General features: G+C 47.8%; 1 protein-coding gene across 1 annotated transcript in view; it reads left to right on the forward strand.

Moving 5' to 3' along the window:
* Nucleotides 1–533: 533 nt before the first annotated feature.
* JAM2 (junctional adhesion molecule 2) overlaps nt 534–19,877 on the forward strand; it is a 171,605-nt gene continuing 152,261 nt past the window's right edge. Inside the window, exon 1 of the mRNA XM_063956373.1 lies at nt 534–704. Within this exon, the coding sequence (XP_063812443.1) occupies nt 653–704 (52 nt within the window). The 5' untranslated portion in view covers nt 534–652. The remainder of the gene's footprint in view (nt 705–19,877) is intronic.

Consider the following 19,877-nt stretch of genomic DNA (forward strand, 5'->3'; position numbering starts at 1 on the left):
ATGAAGCCACGCCCCCCATTGCCGCCCGGGGCGCGCAAAGCCCCAGAACCGGCCCTGCTCCTCGGGTAACGCCAAGAACCATGGATTAATATTTTGTTACATTAAGACGTCTTAAATTGACATCTCTATAGATTTACCAAATTTGTAACACTCATTTATATTTACAACTGTGAAAACCAGAAGCTCCCGTGTGAAGAATGGGTATAACAGCTAGTATATTCATGTACAGCAGGCATTCCCAACCACGGTCCTCAAGGCACACTAACAGTGCAGGTTTTAGTGATATCCAGGCTGCAGCACAGATGGTTAAATCAAAATAACTGAGCTACTAATTAAGTCACCTGTGCTGAAGCCTGGAAATCACTAAAACCTGCACTGTTGGTGTGCCTTGAGGACCGTGGTTGGGAATCTGATGTACAGTATGTGGCTCTGCAAGACCAACAGAGTGTGTAGTGAGGCGCAGCGCCGCTAGGGGGCGCAGCTGAGCCGCACACCTCCTCCCATTTCCTATGCATGCTGCTGCTGCAGCTCAGACCTCCCCGTTACAGAGTAGCAGCAGGCAGTGTGTGTGCGGTGTTTGCAGCCTGTGCTCGCACTAGTGTGTTCCCGGATCTGAACTCTGCTCCTACTATCACTTATCCCTCCAGAGAAGATGCTGCTCCCGGTTTGGGTGTTATTTCTGGGATACTTTGTCACTCTTTGCTGTAAGTTTCTGGTGTCTCCTTTCCTATCTTCCATGGCTGTGGTGCTTTACTCACTTTGCTTTGTGCCCTGAGTTGTGAAACAGGTCTGTGCTTTGTGTTCTGCCATTGTGTGATGTGTGCCTGGGGGCTGCCAGGGGAGTGCCTGCTGGTGGGACCCCCCTGACTGCATATGCCAGCCACTTCTGCCACCCTATACTCTGTGGTGAGGCTGAGTCTAGGAGTATTGTGTCCTCCTATCCTTTCATCTGATGTATTGTATTATGCTGACTAGTAAACTTTATTAATATGTCCTTGTAAAGTGTATTCATGTCAGTACAATGCATGCCAGTCTGCAGTGCCCAGCAATCTCATCCGATGCCACGTAACAGCAGATAACGGGCTGCCTATGATAACTATTATTTAGGGTGCATTGGGTGTATACTCATAGATTTATTAGTTTGTTGTTAAAAGGCTCTAAATAATAATAATAATAATAATAATAATAATAATAATTATTATTATTATTATTATTATTTTATTTATATAGCACTTTTCTCCATAAGGGCTCAAGGCGTTTGCTTTAGTCAGAAGGGGCTTTAAATGTTACATCATTAAAGGGTTAAAAGAGTTCTGTGCTGCGCTAGGGTGGCTAACCATTCTGACACATGTAACTTCTCCGTTAGGGCGCATTCGCACCTGTACGCCACTAATTCATGGCTGAAAACTGCATGAAAGGGAAGATGAATGGTTCCTTACAGGCTCATTAACACCACGGCGTGTTAAAATGTTAACACTTTCTTTCAAATGTTTAGAACGCAGCACAGCCTATTTTTATTGCGCTGTGTCGGCACAATAGATTGCGTCGACAACTGCGCCGTGCGGGAAAAGTCATCGGAGAACGCGTTAAATAGCCTTCCTTGCGTTTTACCCACTGTGTATGTGCGGACAAGCCCCTCCAGTGCAATCTCTGACATTCTTCCTAAGGAATTCTAGCCAGACAGAAATAATTGCCATTTCAGGTTGGCACATATCTTCTGAACAGCTGCAAGGCCGCATGTTTCTGTAGTGGGGCAGGCAGATATCGAAAATTCAGTGTAAGTTCCAGTAAACCGGTTTATTCCACGGTCCTCTCTCCCTCCGCTTGTGATAAACCTTAAGCTGACTCACATGGTAAAAGTGAAGGCCGTATGAAATAATAAATTAGATTATTGGTGTCACAAGAAACAGGGTAACAAATTGGCAGATTACTGTCCTTGACCAGTGTACAGTTTAACAAATGAACAATTACTCCAATCTTAAAGTTCTTTTTAGTGCACTTTCCATTACTAATAGCAATTATATAGTGAAATACTGTCCGACATGTGAGTGAAGTTATATTTTTTCATTTGTTTAAGCTGAGACCTGTTTAATATAACTGTGAACAAAAGTCTATATACTGCTTGTGTTATTGTCATTACGCATCATTGAATTGTTCCTGTTTGCTGGGTTCATACTGTAGCTTGTCTCCCTCACACTCTATAAGGTCAATCCAGTTAGGTGCGAGTTTTTCATGAAACTCATAGACATTCGCGTGGATGCGCGCTCCCGAGAATTCTCCAATCCGAATTGTCAGCCATATGCCATGTGAGAGTAGTGCATTAAAAAGTGGGCTGACCTTCCTGGACCCCCTTCCCCCCTCCCCCCCAAAAAAATTTAAAATTTTATTTGCCAAGTCATATAGGAGGCTGTGAGTGGTCATTAGGAAAGTACTGGAGATTTTTAAATGGTGTTAAATGGCTGATTTGCGCATTTTTTTTAAACGTAAACAAAAGGATAAAAAGCAAACTTTTCAGTTACTTTTCTAAAAAAAAAAGCTAAATAAAAGTAGGGGAAAAAAATCACTTTTGGGGTACTTCGAGTTTCTAAATTTTTGTTTATAAATATAAAAAGCAATTATTTAAAAAAAATATATACTCTAATTAAATTTGGGGTGCATAAAGCAACGAAAAGGCTTATTTGGGGGTAATTTGAGGCCATTTTTTTAACACCCCCCCCCCAAAAAAAATGACATGTGATTAGTCATTCGGGGGTTAACCATAAAATAAGGATTTTCCCTACCATCTCTAACCCTCAGTGAGGTGCGAACGGAAAAATGCAAGTTTACTCTGCCTGGTTCAATGCGAGTTGCTAATTGGATTGCAAAATGTGAATTTGCAGAGAAAACGGCAACTCACATCCTGCAGCCGCACCTGATAGGAATGAACCTTGTGTTTGCCACTTTCACTGTGACCCAAAAAAATTTCTGCCACAGAGAAGCTCATACGGTTGTTTATGGGTCTAGATTCAGTCTAGGTTTAGATTGTAAGCACAAGCAAGGCCATTTTCTCTCATGTTATACCATCATCTACTCACTTCCAACAATGGCACCAAACCTTTGGGTTCAACAGCTGGCACTACTTCTGTGCGTAATATGACTGCATAATGTATGAAACAGTGTTTATATAGTTTGTATGGGTGTGGATCATCAAATCGACAGTGTCTAGGTCAACCACTATAGGTCGACAGTCACTAGGACGACAGGGTCTGAAGGTCGACAGGTCAAAAGGTCGACATTCGTTTTTCATGTTTTTTTGGTGTAATTTTCTCCGTACAGTGACCGGGAAGCCCAATTAGTGCACCGTGTCCCCTCGCATGGCTCGCTTTGCTCGGTACAGATTACCGTTTCAATCGTAGTCCACGTGGATCGTTAAGTATGAAAGAGTTCCAAAAAAATATTTAAAAAAAAAAATCCCTTATGTCGACCTAGCACATGTCGACCTAGAAACCCTCTCGACCTTCAGACCCTGTCGACCTAGTGACTGTCGACCTATAGTGGTCGACCTAAACATTGTCGACCTAGTCCTAGACAGTGTCGATCTTCAGACCGGATTTCAGTTTGTATCCCATGTTCTGCCACGTTCTGTACTCCTAGGCTGGGTGCACACTTAGATGATATTGGCACGATTTGCCGATTGGAACAATATGTCACGCTGATCGTCTAATGTGTACCCGTGATTGTGTGGTCCCGCTTGTTGCGTGCGTCATCTTCCAGATTGCCGTGCTGCACGGGTGCACCCAGTGCAGTGTAATGAAGGAGACAACAAGATGTCATTCCATGTTCGTTACATCGCTAGTATGTACCAGCAGTCTGGCACGTTGAGGGGTGAAGGGAAATTGCGTCTACCATCGCCCCGGTTTCTGATCATCCTAGTGTGTACACAGCGTAAGGGGGTATCCAAGTAGTGATTTTTTTCGGACCAGTCGAAAAAATAGCACTTTTCGCCCGTTTTTAGGTCGAATTTACATTCGACCTACTCAATGCCCGTGCCGTTTTTTTTGACTGGGTGAAAAATCCATCACTGGTAAAAACCACGTGTGTCTGCAAATTTGCTGCTGATACACATGTTTTGGTGAATTAGCGCCCGTTTTTGGCACAGTTTTTGCCCATGCCGCCTCGACAAAAAAAAAAAAATGGAAACAGCATGGCTGAAAATAGATCCAAAAATGGGCGAAAATGCCCACAACTGAATACCCTGTGTCGAATTAGTGCCGTTTCTACATCCAGTCGAAAAAACTACACTTAATTGAATACCCCCCAAGTCTTTTGCATTTTTTATATTGTTTTGTTTGCACCGTTTCTGTTCTTTGTAAGGTGCTGCGGACCCCTTGTGATGCCATATAAATTAATAATAATAATAATAATAGGTCAGGATGTGTATGGTAGACTGTGACGTGACTACAGGGATATGCCGCCAGATAAGATTCCTGTGCAAAGTTTTTGCGAGACATAAAGGTCGACTCAAAGAGCCGCAAGGCTCTATAGCAGTATCGCAGGTTATGTGTCATGTGGGAGTACATACACCCGATTCCCGCCAAACCAGTATCAGCTTTTGGGGAACAATTATCAAAGCTTGGAGAGAGATAAAATGGAGAGACATAAAGTACCAATCAATTAGCTCCTAACTGCCATGTCACAGGCTGTGTTTGAAAAATGACAGGATCTGATTGGTTGGTACTTTTACCCTCTCCACTTTATCTTACTCTAAGCTTTGATACCCCCTCCAAGTTAGCATTTTGTGTTTTGAATGTATGAACTGCCCTGTATCAAGATCCAACACACAAAAATAATTATACACCCAGCACTTGTAACGATGCCGGACCTCATCTGATCATACAGTTGCCTGAATTCTTCTCACTCTCTTATCTGTGATCCTAAAAATGCTGTTTGGAAATGTGAACCCCAGCTTAGCACCGTCTGCGGGATTTCAGGCCCAGGAATGAAACAGTCCCGAATAATTACCCGCAGGTCATCCCAGACACGTTGCAGATGGCGTACCCTCACTGGGAGCCCAGGCACTGGTGGGAACAACTGCTCTGTGGCTGGAACTGTCCCATTGTCACCTTTTGTATTTTAATTATTCAAAGAATTTGGAATGCTAAACGTTTAACGTGTGGTTTGTCTACTGCAGATAAATATGTGACAGAATGTGCCCCCTGTAGGCATTGTGCTTGGTGTTTAGACACTGTATAACGTGGCTTTATTTATAACCAGCAGAATCTGCATGTGAGGGTCTGTCTATATAACATTGTGTAGCAATGTTCTACAGCAGAATACAAACATCGGGCATGATTCTGACTTGTAAGTACAGCAAAAAAAAAACTATTTTGTCTCTGAAACAAACCATGTTGCAATGCAAGGGGACTAAATTAATTCATATTTTTTCCTGTACAGGGTAAATACTGTCTGCTTTAGCATGTAGCCCACACATGTTAGATTATTTTTACGCTGCAATTTAGATTTCACTTTGGAAACACCCCACCCCAATCTAAATCTCTCTGTACATGTTACAGCTGCCCCAAGTGCACAGTTACTGCTTTTTTTGCTTTACTTCCAAATCAGAATCAGGCTCATCATACTCTATGGCGGGTAATGACTTCTGCATGTAGAAATAAGCAGTTGAAACTATGATTCAAAAAGAACAGTTTAGTAGGAATACCATTCCGTGCCCAGCGTGGCCTTAAAAACAAATTAAATACCCGTCCGCTCTACCTATATTGTAGGTATCCTACTGTACCCCTGAAATCACCCTATGTTAGGGGCGCATTGGCATTCCATAAAGGATGACCTGGTGTTTTGGTTGGATAAGCTATGCTGGCATTCGGGATGCTGGGGGTCAGACGACCGTCCACAGCATCCCAATGCTTAGAATCCCGACACGGGAAAGGTAAGTATACTTACATCACCCCAATGCCACCCTATCCCTAACCCCCTATTTCCGCAGTCTAAACCTAACCCTCCCTGGGGGTTTCTAAACCTAACCCCACCTACCTGCAGCCTAACCCTCCCCCCCCCCCCCCCCGCGGCCTAAAGCCTAATCCTAACTCCCCCCCCACACACACAGGGATTGTGACCGTTGCCAGGAATGCCAGAGATGGCATTCCCAGTAGTGTTAGGATTCCGGCGTCACTATTTTAACTGCAGTGATCCTGACCGGATCCCGTTTAGACAAAGCTCATAGCATTGGAAGGGCATCCACTACTCATTTGGGTATTTCAGATTAACAATCGGTTTTGAAAAGTGGGGATTGTACTTTAAAGTGTCCAACGAGGTCCCTGGCTCTTACTGTGTTTATAGGCGGTGTTCTCATGAGGGGTGGTATTCATGTGACCGCCAGTCAGCTGACCGACAGTCACATGACCTCCTCCACCAGCCCGGCGGCTCACTATCCCGATGGTCGGCATGCCGACCAACAGGGACTATTTCCACTCGTGGGTGTCCACGACACCCATAGAGTGGGAATAGAACCCGTGGTGACCGCAGGTCGCCACCGAGCCCGCAAGGGGCTTGCTGCACTCGCCCCTTCCCGCCTGGATCCCGGCGTCGGTATGCTGCCGTGATCCCGGCGTTGGTAAGCTGATCGGCGGTCTCCTGACCGCCGGTCAGCAGTACTACACCCCTCATGAGTGTGCCCCCAATTGTAAATCGTTACGGAGTATATATAAATAAATGTTATATAAATAAATGATATTATATAAATAAATGCTATATAAATAAATGTTAATAATTATATTGTATCATCTCACATGCTGGCTGCAAGATATGTATTTTATTCTAGCTTTGTTTTACCTACAGAAATTGTACAGGAACAAACCTTATATCTGACTTTTCTTTTGTTATTATATGCTATGTAATGTATTTGTTACTATGTAACAGTGGGAAATGCAGAATAATGCCAGTGGAATGTCTTCCTGCATGTTCTAGGTATTCAGTTTGAACCCTACACGGCTTTCACTGTGTGGCCAGTGACCCCCCTCATTCCTTTTTCAAATATCATTAGTATGAGGATGGTTAGGATAATTGGAATTTTTGGGGGCAGAGTCATGTGTTTTTATAGCTGCTACTGGCAAACAGATGACATGTCGGGCTGTCAGACCATCACAGTTTTGCGGCTGAGGGCTAAAGGGGGGCAGACACTTCTGGTGGGACAGGTGGCCCCCTGCTGAGACCCTATTGTGGCAGCGTTCCCAAGTGTGCGGCTCCCACAAACGCCCAAGACCTCAGATGGGCAACATGTACTCTTCTTAAAGCTTTGAAATATATTCTGTGGACCACAACCATTGCTTGTTAGAATTTGTCTCAACTACACGTGAACTGCAAGGTTATGTCCTCATATACTTGCAAGACGTTAGCAGATATTGGTGCTTTTGGCCAACTTAAAGAGGAAGGCTGCCCCTTATAGCCCACAGGAAAATTATGATTGGTGGATTGCTGATTTGTCCTTATACACTGTGGCTTCAGTTGTGATAGAAAAGGCCAACTCAGTGTACCAGGATTACCATGGGAACCCATCCTAAAATGCAAGAGCCCCCTGCTGCATTTGAATGCTACCTCAAGGTAGACTCCCCCTTGAACATATTGCTTATTGCTATCACTAGTGATAAGGGATTGTTGCTTTTTATTGCTCACATAATGTTTCCCGTCTCTCTTTTTGGCACTGTGCTTCCTTATCTGATTGAAGCGTGCCTGTTGCCGACACACGGTGAAAGCAACTTTTATAAAATAAAGATGTTTGTTAAAACAAATTATATATTGTCTGATAGAGGTGATGAATACAGCCAGCTATAGAACAAAATGGCTGCTGTGATGAATACAGCCAGCTATGGAACAAAATGGCTGCTACGGTGGAATTTACTGTGTACTAAGCCTTGGAGAGTGGTAAAGTGGAGAGAGATAAGTACCAGCCAATAAGCTCCCAATTCAAGTCATATTTCAAACACAGCCTGTAACATGACAGACAAGAGCTGATTAACTGGCACTTTATCTCTCTCCACTTTATCTCTCCTCAAGGCTTAGTACATCTCCCCCTGGATCTGGTGGGATATACTATTTTCAAAAAATCACGTACAGATTAATGAATTTCTGGGCAAACATTGCAATTCTAAGATTAAAATTCAACGCAGGCAAACCAGTTCACCTTCCTCTGTAACATTTGCTTTGCAGGCTTATTGTACGTCAGAGTGGACCTGTCGCTAGGACACTGAACAGGCAGCCATCTTGTTGGTCTAGTCCGTATTGGCCTATTAGTTTGTTAGGTACCAGTGACAATGTCAAGGTAATGTCTGACCTATTAGAATGGCATATACTACCTTCTCAAAAATATTAATTCAGCCGACACAATGGCCGCCTGCACTGTGAGGGGCCGGTTGACTTTAATACTTTAATCATACTTGACTAGTCTTTCAGAATGCCTGGTAGACTCTCAAAATTCAGGGAGTACACCCACACTCCCGGGAAAGTAGATCAGTCCGCTGGAACCAATCCAGGGGCTTGATGACATGATTGTCTGCGAATTGCGTTATCATGGTCAAACCCCCCTCCCCCCCACAATGCCCAAATATCACATAGAAAAACATGACACATTTCTTTATAATATAAAATTATATCATTATATTATATTTTGTAACAATCTTTTTAGAACTCTAAAGGGATATTTATCAAATAAAGGAGAGAGATAAAGTGCTCATAGCAATTAATCAGCTTCTGTCATTTTTCAAGCACAGCAACTTCTCCAAGATTTGATAACTCTCCTCCTGTATTCTTTTTCCTAGGCTAGATATAGCAAGTATAACTGATGCATAACAAGCATCATATTGCAACACTTTATTAAACAAAGAGGGACTATGGGGGTCATTCCGAGTTGATCGCTAACTGCTTTTGTTCGCTGTGCAGTGATGAGGCAAAAAAAGGCACTTCTGCGCATGCGTATGAGGCGCAATGCGCAAAGTAATTTTACAACGAACGATGTAGTTTGACACAAGGTCTAGCAAAGCTTTTTAGTCGCACTGCTGGGCGCAGAGTGATTGACAGGATGAGGGCGTTTTTGGGTGTCAACTGACCGTTTTCAGGGAGTGTTCAAAACAAAGCAGGCATGCTTGAAAAAACGCAGGCGTGGCTGGGCGAACGCAGGGCGTGTTCATGACGTCAAAACAGGAACTGAACACTCTAAAGCACAGGTTCTCAAACTCGGCCCTCAGGACACCACACAGTGCATGTTTTGCAGGTCTCCTCACAGAATCACAAGTGACATAATTAGCTCCACCTGTGGACCTTTTAAAATGTGTCAGTGAGTAATTAATACACCTGTGCACCTGCTGGGTTACCTGCAAAACATGCACTGTGTGGGGTCCTGAGGACCGAGTTTGAGAACCACTGGTCTAAAGGGGTGTAGTATGGTATGCCGGCGGTCGGGCTCCCGGTGACCAGCATACACGCTATTTTATTCTCCCTCCAGGAGGGGTCGTGAACCCCCACGAGGGAGAATATAGTGTCGGTATGCCGGCTGTTGGGATTCCGGCGCCGGTATACTGTGCGCCGGGATCCCGTCAGTCGGCACACTGAAGACCACCCGTCTAATGTGATCGCAAGCGCTGAGTAGGTATTGAGCTACTCTAAAACTGCACAAAAAAATGATGCCGCCGCTCTGCGATCCTTTCGTTCGCACTTCTGCTAAGCAAAAATACACTCCCAGTGGGAGGCGGCTTAGCGTTTGCACGGCTGCTAAAAACAGCTAGCGAGCGAACAACTCGGAATGACCACCTATGTACAAGTATGTAAGCAAAATCAGTTTACTCCTATTAAACAGTCATTGAAAAAGGGAAGCATTCGATATTCCGGCTGTCGGGATCCTGGCGCTCAGCATACCGGCGCCAGGATACGACAACTATTCTCCCTCTTGGAGTGCGTGGCTGCAAGGAGCTCTTTTGTGCTCGCCCCGCTGCCGGCATTCCGACAGCCGGGATATAGGAGTAGACATTGGCGTTTCTATAATGGGTGCAATGTGTGAGGGCCCACACTGCACACACTGCACCTAGTTAAATACTTACCTTGCCGGAGTCCAGCGGCGGGTGCAGCAATCGCAGTGGAAATCGCTGCCAAAATGGCCGCCGTGCATGCGTGGTAGTCTACTGCGCCGTTCAGAGGAGGGGGCCCATGCGGAGGTGAACACGGGCCCCCTCCTCTGTAGAAACATCCCTGGTAGTAGACCCATTGAAAAGCATCCCTTCCTTCTATTGATCACTTTCCTCAGATCCACGTTGTGTTTGTGATCCAGAATAGGGTGGAAGTTTATCACGGAATGAAGTATTGCGAAACGTCTGACTGATCTTTAGGATGTTTTTGTAATTCCCAGAATCCCCCCTGGCTGTGCCTCTGGCCAGGAGGAGGATGAGTGAATCATGACCTGCGTTCCTCTTGTGTTTGCAGGACTGTATTGTTACAGGCTCTTTCTAGGCATGTGAAGATGGGCGCTCTCTGGGAATGTGTTTCCCTGGACACGTAAGAACTTGTAGATGATATTTAGAACCCACGGCCCTGTCTGCTCTGCGCTCTCCCACTGTGAGCTCACGTCTCCTTGCGCTTTGAACTGTGGGACAGGGAAGGAAGAGCCGGTCGTTATGATATGAGTTTGTTAAAAACATGTCCAGTGTTATTACATGCACAATAACAATACGTTTGAATTGTGCACTTAGGGGAGGGCTTCTTTTGATTTTTCTTTTCATTTGACGTTGTGTAACTTGTGATAGAGGCAGACACCATGCATACTATACCTGCAGTGTGGTAACTTCCATCACGGCGGTCACAGGAAAAGAGGTGAGAGATGGAAGACCCCTTCTTACTAAAGTTAGAACAACAAAGCAAATTTAAAGCAATGTTCCAATGATTAGAACACTCCCCGTGTATTATTGGCCTGTGCATGATACATGTAATTGTTTCCTTTATATAGGGGGTCATTCCGAGTTGTTCGCTCGCAAGTGAATTTTAGCAGATTTGCTCATGCTAAGCCGCCGCCTACTGGGAGTGAATCTTAGCATCTTAAAATTGCGAACGATGTATTCGCAATATTGCGATTACACACCTCGTAGCAGTTTCTGAGTTGCTTCAGACTTACTCAGCATCTGCGATCAGTTCAGTGCTTGTCGTTCCTGGTTTGACGTCACAAACACACCCAGCGTTCGCCCAGACACTCCCCCGTTTCTCCAGCCACTCCCGCGTTTTTTCCGGAAACGGTAGCGTTTCTTCCCACACGCCCATAAAGCGGCCTGTTTCCGCCCAGTAACATCCATTTCCTGTCAATCACATTATGATCGCCAGAACGATGAAAATGCCGTGAGTAAAATTCCTAAGTGCATAGCAAATTTACTTGGCGCAGTCGCAGTGCGGACATTGCGCATGCGCATTAAGCGGAAAATCGCTGCGATGCGAAGATTTTTACAGAGCGAACAACTCAGAATGACCCCCATAATTCACTCTTTTGTTGGAAAAAAAAAGACATCTGGCTTTTATTTCTTTATTTGCCAATTATACACAGAAGACCTCTGGAACCTACATTGATTTCACAGAATATATACTAATTCATCACCAAATAAGGTTCCTGCAAAAAAGAAAAGACATTTAAGAGCTCATTTACCTTCATTCCTCTAGTCCTCAGACTATGGAACTGATTGTCAGTCAGTCGTGGCTCCTTTCACGGCTGCAGATAGCGAATTTATGCATGTTTGTGGTTCTCCGGCAATTCCGATTAGGACAGTTCTTGGCCGTGTTTTCTCTTTGTGTGAAATGATTGGTTCTGGGTGTCAGCGCAACAGGCGCCCGCTACAGTCCGTCTCATGGGATTGTTGTGGGTGTGTATATAGAGGTCTGACTCTCTATAGCCTGTTTCTGACGGATCTCTTGCACCCAGCATGGGTCAGGTGAAAGTTACAATACTAATGGTGACTGTTGCGGCTGTGGATGGAAAAACAGTGGGTGCTGCGGCTTACCGATTGCAGCGGTACGGAAACGTGAATTAGCATGATGTAATAAGGGGGAGATTTATCAAAACTTGGAGAGAGATAAATTACCAGCCATGCATCTCCTGTCATGTTGCAGGCTGTGTTTGAAAACTGACAGGAGCTGATTGGCTGGCAGTTCATCTCTCTCCACTGCATCTCCCTTTAAGCTTTGATAACGCTCCCCCTTAGTTTGAAAAATGGCAGGAGCTGATTGGTTGGTACTTTATCTCCCCATAATCTGGTGTCTGTGACATCACACAAAAACAGCCACTTTGCTCCTAAGATATAGGCCCTATGTAACCGTGGCCAATTCATGCATTTAAAGTGAAATTAAACGTTAGCTGTGATATCGCCAGTGCCTGCCATTTGGTTGCTGTCTCATACATTACTAGTTATTCAACAGCAATCCATGCTAGTCTGCAGAGTATCCATGGTGGCATTGACAGTTTCACGTGGTTGCTTTGAGTTTCCATAATTACCATTCTCCCGCCTCCCCAAGTATGTAAGTCCCTCTGCACCTACCAGTCCCTGTGTAATAGCGAGAAAATAAATCCGCTACGCATTGCTCTATCCCTGGTCTTAAACATACTTAGCGGCTTTTGAAACATGAAGGAGGCATGGTGATGGGCCTTATGTCATCAAACCACCCGTAGCATAATGCCGCAAACTGTGGCTGCACAGGGCGGAGCAATATTACACAATTCACTTTAACTTGCAGCATTCATTCCCCCACCTAGGGTCCGGGAAGGTTTACGTTACTTCTGAGAATCAGGGAGAAGCCCTTGAAATTTGAGCGTTTCGCAGATATTCTGGGAGAGTGTACAAAACACAAAGACTTGCTATCGGCGCTAACAATAATATACTGTACTGCAAACCTGTGTGTATGTAGCAAATAAAACCAAGGGGATTTTGTCATATTTTGATCAAAACATTTAATCGTGCAGCTTATTATCAGGGGATAGTAATTTTCTGCAAGTCCCTACACTAGCATATATGCCCAGCATGGCCTGGTTTGTGAGCCGCACCCAACTAGACCTTCTATAGCCTTAATTGTAAGCTGCCATGATAGTACTAGGCAAAGTTTTGAAACAAGACAGAAAATAAATATGCCTGCACTTGGTTTTACTCATAGTGTACATGGTACCAGCTGCGTGGTAGCATAATGCCATAAATGTATATGACTTTTGCTATCGGCACTAACAATAATACAGTATACTGCAAATCTGTATGTATGTAGTAGATAAAGCACAGGGGATTTTGTCTTATTTTGATCAGAATATTTAAGCTTCCTCTGGGAGAATATGCAAGTATAGTACAATAGGGTCAAGATGCCATTTGCAAATTAGGGGTTAGGCTGCGGAAGGGGAGAAGTAGGGTTAGGCTGCAGGAGGGAGATTGGGGTTAGGCTGCAGGAGGAGAGGGCTAGGGTTAGGCTACAGGAGGGAGATTTGGGGTTAGGCTGCGGGAGGGGAGTTGTATGGTTAAGGCTGCAGGAGAGAGATTTGGGTTAGCCTGCGAGAGTGGAGGGGTAGGGTTAGGCTGCAGGAGGGGAGGGCTAGGGTTAGGCTGCTGGAGGGGAGGGCTAGGGTTAGGCTGCAGGAGGAGAGGGCTAGGGTTAAGCTGCAGGAGGGAGATTTGTGGTTAGGCTGCGGGAGGGGAGGTGTAGGGTTAAGGCTGCAGAAGAGAGATTTGGGTTAGCCTGCGAGAGTGGAGGGGTATGGTTAGGCTGCAGGAGGGGAGGGCTAAGGTTAGGCTGCTGGAGGGGAGGGCTAGGGTTAGGCTTCTGGAGGGGAGGGCTAGGGTTAGGCTGCTGGAGGGGTGGGCTAGGGTTAGGCTGCAGGAGGGAGACTTAGGGTTTTTCTGCGGGAGGGGAGGGCTAAGGTTAGGCTGCAGGAGGGAAATTTGGGGTTAGGCTGCTGGAGGTGAGGTTTTTAGTTAGACTGCAGGAGGGAGATTTGGGGTTAGGCTGCAGGAGGGAGATTTGTGGTTAGGCTGCGGGAGGGGAGGTGTAGGGTTAAGGCTGCAGGAGAGAGATTTGGGTTAGCCTGCGAGAGTGGAGGGGTAGGGTTAGGCTGCAGGAGGGGAGGGCTAGGGTTAGGCTGCTGGAGGGGAGGGCTAGGGTTAGGCTGCAGGAGGAGAGGGCTAGGGTTAAGCTGCAGGAGGGAGATTTGTGGTTAGGCTGCGGGAGGGGAGGTGTAGGGTTAAGGCTGCAGAAGAGATATTTGGGTTAGCCTGCGAGAGTGGAGGGGTAGGATTAGGCTGCAGGAGGGGAGGGCTAGGGTTAGGCTGCTGGAGGGGAGGGCTAGGGTTAGGCTTCTGGAGGGGAGGGCTAGGGTTAGGCTGCTGAAGGGGTGGGCTAGGGTTAGGCTGCAGAGGGAGACTTAGGGTTTTTCTGCGGGAGGGGAGGGCTAAGGTTAGGCTGCAGGAGGGAGATTTGGGGTTAGGCTGCAGGAGGGAGATTTGGGGTTAGGCTGCAGGAGGGAGATTTGGGGTTAGGCTGCTGGAGGGAGATTTGGGGTTAGGCTGCAGGAGGGAGATTTGGGGTTAGGCTGCAGCAGGTGAGGTTTATGGTTAGGCTGCAGGAGGGAGATTTGGGGTTAGGCTGCAGGAGGGAGATTTGTGGTTAGGCTGCTGGAGGGGAGGGCTAGGGTTAGGCTGCAGGAGGGAGACTTAAGGTTTTTCTGCCGGAGGGGAGGGCTAAGAGAATAGAAAGAAAGTTTCTTCGGGAGAAGTGTCGTAAACAAATTTTGTATTCTCCTATCTGCTGTACATCTCTATATATGTCCCCCTAAAAATGTTAGTTTGGATAAATACCCTTCGCTTGTATAAAACAGAAAAAAAAAAGAAAAGATACTCATGACTATCTCCTATATAATAGCCCAGATCTGTGACTTTGTGACTCATTTGCTAACGCTGGGCGGAGTCACAACACTGGGCGGAGTTAGTCAAATGAGTCACAGATCTGGGCAAATCTATAGGAGACTAGGAGCAGAAGCAGATGGTATGGGCATGGCACAGGCAGGGGTGCATACCTCCCAGCTTTCTTCAGGCAGAAGGAGGGACACACAGGCAGCGAAAAGGGGCGTGACCAACGAAAAGGGGAGTGGCTTCACGGGAGGGCCCCCGTTTTCGTCAGTGAGGGGGCATGCCCAGCGCTCTGTGAGCTGCTGGCATGCCCCCAGGGGCGGATTATGAGTCCGGGGGGCCCAGGGCACTTGAGACGGGGGGCCCTATCTCATTGCTGTGACTGCTGGGGGTTTGGGGGCGTGGCCTAATAGCGCCCGCGTGGCCACACCCCCTTATGCAAATTCCGGAGATTTTTTTTTTAATGGGATTTTGGCCCCTCAGCTAGGGGTAAATCCAGAGGGGCTGGTCACTCCCCCCTACACACCCGCACAGGCAGAAGAAAGCAGGGAGGCTGCTGCCTCCCTGCACCACCACAGACCTGCCAACACGCAGCAGAGTGTGCTGACTGTAGCACAATGCTGCTGCTGGCAGGACGGGGTGCTTCAGAGCTGGGACAGAGCTACTCCAGCCGGGGGGGCCCCTAAAACTGTGGGGCGCACGGTACATACCCCCTGCCCCCCCCCCCCCCTTAATCCGGCTCTGCTGCCGGAACCACCCCTTAATCCGTACCCCCTGATGCCCCCTCTCCCACTGTCTCCACTAAATAGACGCTGTGCGCATGCGCACAGCGTCTATTCACCGCAGCTCTGCTAAGCAGAACAGCGAGTTCAGGAGCTTCCCAACTGCCCCCCCACTGGGGGACACTGCGGCCCACGGGTGGGACAGACCCAAAAAAATGGGACTGTCCCGCGAAAATCAGGACAGTTGGGAGGTATGGGGGTGTGTGAGGGGGTATGCCATACAGACAGATTGGGCACCGGCTCACTATGTGCTTGACCCCCACATCAGCATACTCAGCAGGGGCTCTCTGGCGCGGAGGAGCGTCACTTTCTGGCACACTCCACGCTTCTTAGCTGCAGTTTTGTGGGGCACCTGCCGCTGTGCAGGTTCTGTACTGCCTCTGTTATCTCCAGCCCCGGCAACCCCACCGCTAGCTGCAGCGCTGCCACCCGCAGTGAGGTGCGCCCAGCTCCTTCACACACTTTAGCCGGCGGGTAGCGCTGCAGAAGTCAGCGCTGCAGAAGTCAGCGCTGCTTGCAGGCTCCGACCCCCTCCTCCCTCCAGCCGCAGCGTCTCCTGGGACCTAACCAGTCACTCCCAGTCTCCCCTTTCCACAGTGCCCGGCAGCCGCGAGGTCCGCGCCGCGTGCATGCTATGACCCCCTCCTCCCTCCAGCCGCAGCGTCTCCTGGGGGATAACCAGTCACTCCCAGTCTCCCCTAACCACAGTGCCCGGCAGCTGCGCGAGGTCTGCGGTGTGTGACTGAGGAGGGGGGAGGGATGCGGACGGGCAGAGGAAGCAGGACTCCAGCCTGAGAGAGTCAGCCATGCCAAGTATCCACCAGCAGCAGATCCCAACAGGTTGGAGTGGAACAGCAGCAGCCAGCAGCAGTGACTCCGGTAAGACACATCTGTCTGTCATCACTGTTCTGTCCTTAATACCAATCTCTCTCGTGCCCTGTGTTCTGTCATGTCCCTGTCACCCCTGGCCTTGCCCTGTCACCCTTATCCTGGCCCTTTCACCCTTATCCTGGCCCTTTCACCCTTATCCTGGCCCTGTCACCCTTATCCTGGCCCTGTTACCCTTATGCTGGCCCTGTTACCCCTATCCTGGCCCTGTCACCCATGTGCTTGCCCTGTCAACCCTATACTGGCCCTGTCACCGCTGTCCTGGTCCTGCCGCCCCTACCCGGGCCATGTCACCCCTATCTTGTCCCTGTCATTTCTCTGACGTCCTAGTGGATGCTGGGAACTCCGTAAGGACCATGGGGAATAGCGGCTCCGCAGGAGACTGGGCACAAAAGTAAAAGCTTTAGGACTACCTGGTGTGCACTGGCTCCTCCCCCTATGACCCTCCTCCAAGCCTCAGTTAGATTTTTGTGCCCGGCCGAGAAGGGTGCACACTAGGGGCTCTCCTGAGCTTCTTAGTGAAAAGTTTAGTTTTAGGTTTTTTATTTTCAGTGAGACCTGCTGGCAACAGGCTCACTGCATCGAGGGACTAAGGGGAGAAGAAGCGAACTCACCTGCGTGCAGAGTGGATTGGGCTTCTTAGGCTACTGGACACCATTAGCTCCAGAGGGACCGAACACAGGCCCAGCCTCGGAGCTCGGTCCCGGAGCCGCGCCGCCGGCCCCCTTACAGAGCCAGAAGCAAGAAAAGGTCCGGAAAAATCGGCGGCAGAAGACATCAGTCTTCAACAAGGTAGCGCACAGCACTGCAGCTGTGCGCCATTGTTACTCAGGCACACTTCACACTCCGGTCACTGAGGGTGCAGGGCGCTAGGGGGGGGCGCCCTGAGCAGCAATGTAAAACACCTTGGCTGGCATAAATACACCACATATAACCCCCAGGGCTATATGGGTGTATTTTAACCCCTGCCAGATTCCACAGAAAAACGGGAGAAAAGGCCGCCGAGAAGGGGGCGGAGCCTATCTCCTCAGCACACTGGCGCCATTTTCTCTCACAGCTCCGTTGGAGGGAAGCTCCCTGGCTCTCCCCTGCAGTTACTACACTACAGAAAGGGGTTAAAAAAGAGAGGGGGGCACTAATTAGGCGCAGTATAACAATACAGCAGCTATAAGGGGAAAAACACTTATATAAGGTTATCCCTGTATATATATATAGCGCTCTGGTGTGTGCTGGCATACTCTCCCTCTGTCTCCCCAAAGGGCTAGTGGGGTCCTGTCCTCTATCAGAGCATTCCCTGTGTGTGTGCTGTGTGTCGGTACGTTGTGTCGACATGTATGAGGAGGAAAATGAGGTGGAGGCGGAGCAATTGCCTGTAACAGAGATGTCACCCCCTAGGGAGTCGACACCTGAGTGGATGAGCTTATGGAAGGAATATGTGACAGTGTCAGCTCTTTACAAAAGATTGATGACATGAGACGGCCGGCGACTCAGTCTGGGCCTGTCCAGGTGTCTCAAAAGCCATCTGGGGCTCTAAAACGCCCGTTACCGCAGATGGCAGATACAGACGCCGACACTGACTCCAGTGTCGACGATTAAGAGACGAATGTGACTTCCAGTAGGGCCACAAGTTACATGATTGAGGCTATGGAAAATGTTTTTACACATTTCTGATAATACCAGTACCACTAAAAAGGGTATTATGTTGGGTGAGAAAAAACTGCCTGTAGTTTTTCCTGCATCTGAGGAATTAAATGAAGTGTGTGATGATGCGTGGGTTTCCCCCGATAAAAAAGTTATTGGCATCATACCCCTTCCCGCCAGAGGATAGGGCACGTTGGGAAACACCCTTTAGGGTGAATAAAGCGCTCACACGCTTGTCTAAACAGGTGGCACTACCGTCCCCGGATACGGCCGCCCTTAAGGAACCTACTGACAGAAAGCAGTAAAATATCCTAAAATGTATATACACTCACACGGGTGTGATACTGCGACCAGCAATCGCCTCAGCCTGGATGTGCAGTGCTGGGGTGGCTTGGTCGGATTCCCTGACTGACAATATTTATACCCTAGATAGGGACAGTATATTACTAACTATAGAGCATTTAAAAGATGCATTTCTATATATGCGTGATGCACAGAGGGATATTTGCCGACTGGCATCAAGAGTAAGTGCGCTGTCCATTTCTGCCAGAAGAAGGTTATGGACAAGACAGTGGTCAGGTGATGCTGATCCCAAAAGGCATATGGAAGTATCGCCTTATAAAAGGGAAGAGTTATTTGGGGTAGGTCTAACAGATCTCTGGTGGCCACGGCAATGGCTGGAAAATCCACATTTTTACCCCAGGTAGCTTCTCAACCTAAGAAGACGCCGTATTATCAGGCGCAGTCCTTTCGGCCCCATAAAGCGGGCAAAAAGCGCCTCATTTCTGCCCCGTGGCAGAGGGAGAGGAAAAAGGCTGCAGCAAACAGCCAATTCCCACAAAAGCCCTCTCCCGCCTCCGCAAAGTCCTCAGCATGACGCTGGGGCTTTACAAGCGGTCTCAGGCACGGTGGGGGCCTGTCTCAAGAAATTTGAGACGTCTTCCCCTCGCCGTTTCATAAAGTCTGCTTTACCGACGTCTCCCTCAGATAGGGAGACAGTATTGCAAGCCATTCACAGGCTGTATTCCCAGCAGGTGATAATCAAGGTACCCCTCCTGCAACAGGGAAAGGGGTACTATTCCACACTATTGGTGGTACCGAAGCCGGACGGCTCGGTGAGACCAATTTAAAATCTAAAATCCTTGAACACTTACATACAAAGGTTCAAATTCAAGATGGAGTCACTCAGAGCAGTGATAGCAAACCTGGAAGAAGGGGACTATATGGTCTCTCTGGACATCAAAGATGCTTACCTACATGTCCCAATTTACCCTTCTCCAAGGGTACCTCAGGTTTGTGGTACAGAACTGTCACTATCAGTTTCAGACGCTGCCGTTTGGATTGTCCACGGCACCACGGGTCTTTACCAAGGTAATGGCCAAAATTATGATACTCCTTCGAAAGAAGGGAGTTTTAGTTATCCCTTACTTGGACGATCTCCTGATAAGGGCAAGATCCAGGGAACAGTTGGAAGTCGGGGTAGCACTATCTCAGATAGTGCTGCGGTAGCACGGTTGGATTCTCAATATTCCAAAATCGCAGCTGATCCTGACGACACGCCTTCTATTCCTAGGGATGATCCTGGACACAGTCCAGAAAAAGGTGTTTTCTCCCGGAGGAGAAAGCCAGGGAGTTATCCGAACTAGTCAGAAACCTCCTAAAACCAGGC

The sequence above is a fragment of the Pseudophryne corroboree genome, chromosome 2, assembly GCF_028390025.1.
Source record: "Pseudophryne corroboree isolate aPseCor3 chromosome 2, aPseCor3.hap2, whole genome shotgun sequence".
NCBI classification, from domain to species: domain Eukaryota; kingdom Metazoa; phylum Chordata; class Amphibia; order Anura; family Myobatrachidae; genus Pseudophryne; species Pseudophryne corroboree.